At 38.9% G+C, this 8,251-nt stretch overlaps 1 protein-coding gene across 1 annotated transcript; it reads right to left on the bottom strand.

The window, feature by feature from the left end:
- Positions 1-450: 450 nt before the first annotated feature.
- On the bottom strand, positions 451-6,487 carry lrrtm4l2 (leucine rich repeat transmembrane neuronal 4 like 2). Its single transcript, XM_036578034.1, has 2 exons — positions 6,004-6,487; positions 451-2,081 (listed from the first exon to the last, which is right to left on the bottom strand). The coding sequence occupies exons 1-2, from the start codon at positions 6,026-6,028 to the stop codon at positions 451-453; spliced, it is 1,656 nt and encodes a 551-aa protein (XP_036433927.1). The 5' UTR covers positions 6,029-6,487.
- Positions 6,488-8,251: the final 1,764 nt, after the last annotated feature.

Genomic DNA, 8,251 nt, shown 5'->3' with positions numbered 1-8,251 from the left:
AAAGAAAACAATATATCCCCTGCATTGAGACACGGTTACATGAATGATGTACCTGGAGCCAAAAATGGTTTAGTGACTGCTAAACAAAACATCTACACTGATTATAACAAACACAAATTATAAAGGACAGACGATCTAACCATAAAGCGTGTATTGCATCGATAAAAATGACAAAATATCTAAAAAGACCCTAAGACCAACAACCTTCCTTTTATAGTTACTGGTACTAAAAAGTTATAAAAAATTTTATGTGACCCAAAGAGAGTTCATCACTACTGTCACTGATAAACATAAGGATTTACACAATTTACTAAGATTATGTATGGAATTTCATTGAGAGATTCAGTAAGAATGGGGGAAAGGGGGAAATGGCTATACAGGCTCTCATGCTCTTAAAAAACCTTTACCTCTGACTCCCCCGTTGCAGAGAATGCATGTTTTAGGGATGGTTCATACCTCGCACTCTCTGGAGCCTGAGATGGTGCATGTGCACACCCCGTTGACCAGTGTATCCATGGTTTCTGCACTGGCATGGTTGTAACTCAGATAATACTCCTGAAGTTGAGAACTGATGTTATGCTCAGCCTGCCGTGCTTTTTTCCTGCGCTTCTGTCGGATCGAATGCTGTTGGAGTTGCCTCATACTGTTGGGATACCGTCGCCATGACACGTAGATCACTAAAAGGATAAGTGACACAGACAGAAAGAGTGCCACACTACCAGCAATTATCTTGTGAAAGGTCATGTACTCAAATTCTGGCTCTGGGGTAAAGGGTAGGCTGCTGGGAGTCACAGAAGGTAAAGGCAAAGCACCATTATCAGAGAGACCAGGAAATAAAGCCTTTGGGGTAAGTCTTTGCATGATGGTAACATGGGGAGATTGTCTGGTTGTAGTGGGGGCTGTGGTTGCAGTAGTGGTTGAGATTGTGGAAGGTTTTGTGGTATATGAAGTTGTGGTAGTTGTGGTCAGGAGTGCAGTAAGTTCTGTAGTTGGCTCTACAGTGAATAGCTCTTCACATATCAAGCTGTTCTGCACAGCACTCATTACCCTCTCTCCTTGAAGTGATTTGGGACTACTGCATATAATGGTGGCATCTCTACTGCCTCTGAAGTTCTTTAGCCAGGACACTAAAGGGCAGATGGTAGAACTGCAGTCCCATATGTTTCCTGCCAGATTGATGGTACTGACAGAAAGCCAGTGTGACACAACCTCCTGGGAAACATTGCTAAGCTTGTTAGACTCCAGATTGAGTGTCTGCAAGTTGGGTAAACATCTAAAAACATCAGGATCCAAGACCTGAATCTCATTGCCTGAAAGATCCAGTTTTTGCAAGGTATGCCAATCCCATGGCGATCCCTGATTCACTGTTCGTATGCGGTTCCATTGTAGATACAATGCCTGCAGATTTGAGAGGCGTGGGAAAAGGAAAAAGTTGATCTTGGAAAACTGGTTATGCTCCAGATGCAACTCTGTCAGCTTGAGCAGCCCCAGAAATGTTGCGCGCCCCAGAGCACGCAACCGGTTGTAGCCCAAATCCAGGAATTCGAGGCTACGACACTCCAGAAATGTTCTTGTAGGAATGGATTTAATGCTGTTGGATCGGAGATAAAGGTTCTGAAGCTTCCGCAGTCCATGGAAATGCCCTGGCTTCAGAGCTTGAAGCTGATTGTCTGACAGATCAAGGTTGCGCAGGTTTGGTACAGCATAGAAAGTGCTGTTCTGCAATTGCATTATCTTATTGGAACTCAGAATCAACTCTTTAAGTCTGCGCAGCCCCTGGAAGGCAAAGCTGTCTATCTTACTGATGGAGTTATGGTCTACGTAAAGCCAAACCAGTTGATTAAGGTTGGCAAATTGGTATGGCTGCAGCATCAGAAGGCTATTATATCGCAGGGATAGACCTTGACACCCTAGGGAGATGTTTTCTGGGATGTCTTTCAAGGCACCAGACTCGCAGTAAACAATCTTGCCTTCACAACGACAACTCAGTGGGCACACCCTCTCCCCCTTGCTGAGCAGCAGGAGAACAGAGGCATGGAAAAGGAAACATGACAGGCGCCCATCCCAAACTAAGGAGCCTCCTGAGAAACAGACAGGGGAAAAAACAGAGAACATTCTGGGTCAGTGCAAGCTTCAACTCAAGAGAAGCAACACATAAGTGCATGCGTGACTGAGTGGGCGAGCAAGTATTAGTGTTGTTGGTCTTTAAACAAACAGGGATGTGCAACAGCAAAGCAAAATCCAATGAGGCAGGCCAAACTACTTACATAGTCATCAGTTGTGTCTACCAGCATCCTATTGGTATAATAAATATGTGGTGTGCTGTAAACAAAGACCATTTTATCTGCAGAAATATTTGAATACAGACAGAACAATAGCAGCAGCACAGTGCACACCCTGATCAGCATTAGTGGAGCTTATCAAGGCATGCCAAATGCATAAGAATGCATAAGGGACGCATAATGAAAGCTTTAGATATGAAAATGGAGACAACAGCAAAAGCATGTGGTCCCTTGCAAGTAACTGCTGTCTTAGACTACCTTGTAAGTAAATGAATGAGCCATTTATAGCCTACTTAGTTAAATAATTTGATTAAACACTGCTGCTTATGTGCACACAGTTCTATACTAGGGGTGATAAAGCTTTGACTGATACTCGGTTCAGAATTCAGTATGTTTATGCCATTTTGAACAAAAAATGAAAAATTATGACTATAATCATGTTCTTGCACAACCAACTAACAACATCAGCCAGAGTTGGGAAGCAGGAGGAGTGCTACACTATGTTGTTCATTTGCAATCTGTGGTGTTCCAACAATGCAATCGCATCAGATACATTGTTACAGCCAGTGTAACATTTCCTACTGTAATTGTGTGATCACTGATCAGTCAAGTATTTTGGAGCAAGCCATTAAAACATTACTGGCAGGCAAAAGATGCAAATACAAGCTTGTTTATTGTTTCTTTTACTGAGTAAGCGCAAACTGAACAATTTCACTATTGTGCTTACAGGTATCTGTAAAGGCCTGTGGTTTTCAAAAAAGGGCACTGGACAGCAGGAGTGCTGGAAAGAGAGACTGAGAGAGGGAGAGAGGGGTGACTGCCATCTCTCTTGGCAGAAGGACAAGGTGATATTTCAAAGGAATGCTGCAGTGTTTCATTATACTGTCACAGAGCATATTACCCCAGCAGGAGTCAACAGAAGATGATTAAAGAACAAGACGAAACATGGCAAAGGTGCAAGAAATAAATCTAAAAGCTGGCAAATGAAATAAAGCAAATGTGTGAAAACCATTTAGTTACTCCCCTAAAGACAGTGCCCAGGTTTGAACATGTATATGTGCGTGGTTGTGTTAATGCTATGTCATAGGCTCAATTGTGATATAGCTTTGAAATTTGCTGTAGTAATGCACTTGTGGGTTGTTTTTGGGCCTTTATCCGTTTATCCCCAAAGTAATATGTACTAAATGACAGACGTAAATTACTGTACAAGTGAAAGTGTCATATTCATGTTTGCCTAAGAAGAGCAAATGTCCTTCTCTTATTTGGGTTAATTGGGATAATACATTTATTTTTTTAACAAATAATTAATTTATTTCCTTGCTTAGTACAGTCTGCAACAGAAGCAGATTACTGGGCAATGTGACTCAGTGAAGCAATTCTAAAATATCTTTTTAGAATCACAAGATCAAAGAACATGTTATTTCATGCTTACTAATTCATGCATATAGAAACAATAAGCTGAAATTGTAATGCAGTCACTGGGCACATGACATTATCCGCACATAACATTTCATACAATTTTTCAAAAACTAAGTTGCTAAGATGTAAGCAGTCATCCATCAGCAGAGTCTAATCCATCACTGATGAAATTCTAGAGAAACTTGCCAGAGGTCAGAATAGTTCTCAGCGGTAGCGATAAAAACCAACATCCGAAGCATTTAATGCCTCTAAAACCTACCTCACAGAAACAGTGAGACATTGTTTTATGATAGTTTTGAGATAAGGTTGTAGCCTAAATTATATTTTTGGCCTAAATTGTACACTCATGGAAGAGAGGTAATTGAGGGCATTATAAGGCTTTTTTGGATTTACTACAATTTTATCATTATATTTAGAACTCAGAAATCCTTGTAGCTTGGTTGTTTTGCATAGTAAATAAAATAGCTATTGCCTTGAAGACATCACAGCCCTTGGTTCCTATTACTACCACTATAAAGAAACTGGAGTTTAATGACATCTGTGGAATATTGTAACAGATTAGTAGGTCAGAGGAAAGTGTATACTATCTTTTATGATAGTCATTCTCTCAAAGCTCCTGAAGCAAGCATTATTAGCTAGCTAGCTTAGCATTCAGTAGATGCAATGAAGCATTGCCACCATTCTAATACATTTCTTAATGACAGTAAATATTAGAGGATGAATAAATAGTCTGTTCAAGGTATGTCATGTTCATTCAATCAACTTGAAAAGTGATTAAGCTTCTTTCTTTATGGGCAATGATATACTAAATAAATGTGCTTTATTTATTTATCTAAAAAATAACTTACTAAGTTGACGTGCTTGCTTGATTTATCAGGAATGGCCCATGTTGAAGGAGTGTTAAAACCAACTATTGGTGGACCTACTTGTCCACTGGGCAGCCATTCAATCAAACAAACATGAATCCAAGGCCCAAGATCTTCTACTGCCATCCAACTTAACAGATCTCCAATTAAGGTGGTTAACATTGCCAGTGTTATCAGAAACCTGAAGGCAGAAATTAAACTGGATCAAAGGCTACTGGTCTGAGCTGGAGTTTTAAGTAGTATTACTAATGAAGAGGTTACAATAGAAAAGTAAACAGATAAAACAATGTCTGGCAAATGTAGAATTTACAAACTAAATAAAAGTGTCTATGATTCATTAATTCATGGACACTGTATGCCAGCCAGGCTCCAGTGAGACAAAGAAGATCTACAGTAACTTTAGCACACATCATCCTCAGAGGCTGCACACAGAATCAGAAATGTTCATGGACAGAGGACCCTCTTAATTCATATGCTTGATTCATTATAGCATTAAAAGATATTTGTGCTCATTGTGGATTTCAATCAATACAATCCTAATGAGCCAAACTAAGGCCAATCCTCTGAGAATATGGCACAAGAACAGGAAGAACAGCTAATGTTGCAGCACACTTCTTATGTAAGGAAATGAGGAATAGTGCATGTTTCAGCAAAGGTACTATCAATAAGACCCAATACACATATATATATATATATATATATATATATATATATATATATATATATATATATATATATATATAGAGAGAGAGAGAGAGAGAGAGAGAAAGAGAGAGAGAGAGAGAGAGATCCTGTACTATAAATGTGTGTCAGTATGACTCAGACTTGATAGTTATTTGCATTTAACTCATAGTTACAGTAAATATATATATATATATATATATATATATATATATATATATATATATATATATATATACACCATCTGCCATCAGTACTATCATCTGCCATCAGTACTACAATAACATTCTAATAAGAATACATGCACATTACATGCATATTATATATTACCTTAAGACGGCACTACACAAACATTATAGGAGACGAAAAATGTTATTACAGATGTATTACACAGCCCTAATCTTATCATTTCCTATTGTATTGCTGCAGTTACTTTTAAACAATAATAATCAATATTTCACTATTTGATTTAAGCATTTCAATTAAAACTTTAGCGCAGTGTGATACAGTGGCAGAGAGCAGAGTGTGAAGATTGACAGCCCGCATAAGCAGAACCTTTTAAGCACACAAACAACGCACAACCTTCCCCAAAACACATATGCCAGGAATGAGTCACTATTTTGTTGCTTAGGGATGGTCTGGTGACGAATCAGTAGCAAGTGTCTGCACGGATCTTTGTAATTACATAAAACCAAATAATAAACAATAAATATTTCACGTTTTACTAAAAACGTTACGATGCTCTTTACTCTTACCCATGGCATAGGATCTTTTCCACATCTAGTCCTGTCGTCGATTTCGAGTACTGAACATTTCCTTGGCGCTGTGGTAAGAAGAATGGACCTCCACCAAAAATCCTAAGAATATCGACCGCGTCTGCATTTGGAAAATGCACTAGGAAAGATATAAAGTGGCAGAAACCTATGTGATGTGATGTTTCCGCGTCTTCCAACGAAGTAAAATGAGCATGAAAGGAATTCTAATGATTGTCAAAATGACACTGAAAAACTACAAACAAAACGATATATTAATGGGAAGTTTTCTTATGTGTAGATGGTAGGAGTAAGTATCCATAGCGGTTTAACGAGTGTGATTCTTCAATCCGCGAAATCTGTGCAGCATTAATGAGAAGAGGTGATACTCCGGAGTACTGAGAGGCGACGAGTGACTGACAGAGGCTGCACGGAGTGGCTATACTGTTATATTTGCTCTGCGAAGAGTCTTTGCGTTGCTAATAAACGGCAGCAATCGTTTTATGCCCCTCCCTCCACTGCTTTCACCAAACCGTCCACATTAGTTTGACATTAAAGTAGGTTGGTTTACTAAGTAGTCTTCATGGCTGGTGTGTAGCTTGCAGCCTCTACTAGGTGGAAAACATTATAATATCACTACGTAATCTCAGTTAAACAGAGATAAAAGCAGCCTAGGGCATATTATGCTATTTCACTTGACCCGCAAAAGTCACAGATTCAAGGTTTGCAAACACACAATTCAATAAATAGAAGTAAGAATAGATAAGCTCCCCAGTCAAAAGTGGTCGCATGCATTGTTCCTCTCTAATTCTTGGTTAAGCATTTAGTTGTGGTTTGATGTGAAATGCTGGTTCTAGAGAACCTTGCCACATCAGAACCTTTCACAGTGTTGGTGATAAGAACCAAACGTCTGAAGAGTTTAATATCTCTAAAGGCTACCTCACTGGAAGCTATTACAAAAAAATGATTACGAATACATTGCCTGATGCCTGAGACATTGTTTTACAAGCATTCATTACAGAGAGGTACATGGTAGGTGTTCTAAGGTAAAATCTCAAATTCACCTCTTTTTTATACCATTATCAATGTATGAATATGTAAATTCTTAGAAGACTCGTGTCAACTCATCGTTCTGGAAAGTAAATGGCTATATTTGTGCCATAGAAATCGTGGCCCCTGCTCCCCATCACCAACCACTGTAAAGAAATGTGAGAAATGCATCTCTCTAGAATACAGTTTCACATAAAACTACTCTGAATGACTTTGTTTACATTTCAATGACTGAATTATACAGAATTTTTGAAAATCAGTTGAATTCCCTTTTAATGACAGTGCCAATCCTCAGTTAAGGATTTCAGCAGTCTTCTAAGATAGCTCCTTTCCATTTCAGCCCATGCTTCTAATATTTTTTATTTTTTTTGCTTCATGTGTGAGCAGACACTGACATTCCCACATTCCAGGACTCACCAGCAAACTCACCAGGGGTTTCATTTATAAAATTCTGCATGGATTCCAGAGTGAAAGTGTGTATGCACACAAAAACCAGGAAAAATACCAAAAAATAAAATCAGTTTTATAAAACCTTGAGTACGCACACCTGAACAACGGTTTCTGCGCAGGTGAACGAGCCTCATGGTCTATGCAAATTACCTCATGAATGCTTAAAAATAGGGTGTCCCATTCTTTATTGAGCAGGATTGTGGTGACAGTGGTGGAATGAAAGACAAAAAAAAAATCTGTGAAAGTGTGCGATTACTTTACATCTGTTTAGGCATGTAATTATTGGCATCTATTATCAGCCCATTCAAAATAGCCTATTACATACTGATTACACCCAAAAGTAGTAAGCAGTATGCAGTATGTGACCAACATGATTTTCTAGAGCAGCCAGATCTCCATGATATACTGCATTCCAAAATGCAAAGTGGGAAGTACATATCCACTACCAGGAAAAACCAGGAAATGGCATGTGCCCCCCCAAAAAATAAAATCAGCTTTATAAAACCTTGAGTATGCCCACCTGAACACCAATTTCTGCGCAGGTGAATGAGCCAGATCTCCGTGATATACTGCATCCCAAAATGCAAAGCGGGAAATACATAACCACTGACAAAACCGCCTGAATATTTTTAATAGCTTCTGGATTCAGCCTTGTCTTCTATACATTAAAAATGGCAAAATGAAAGAAATCTGACCAAATGCTGCTGCATTCAGTGCCATACTAATGCCACACTAGTTCTCTCTGCTGGTC

This window comes from Colossoma macropomum, unplaced genomic scaffold (genome assembly GCF_904425465.1).
Source record: "Colossoma macropomum unplaced genomic scaffold, Colossoma_macropomum, whole genome shotgun sequence".
In the NCBI taxonomy this organism is placed as follows: Eukaryota; Metazoa; Chordata; class Actinopteri; order Characiformes; family Serrasalmidae; genus Colossoma; species Colossoma macropomum.
Note: the sequence above shows the minus strand (reverse complement) of the source record. Positions and strands in the feature narration are given on the sequence as shown.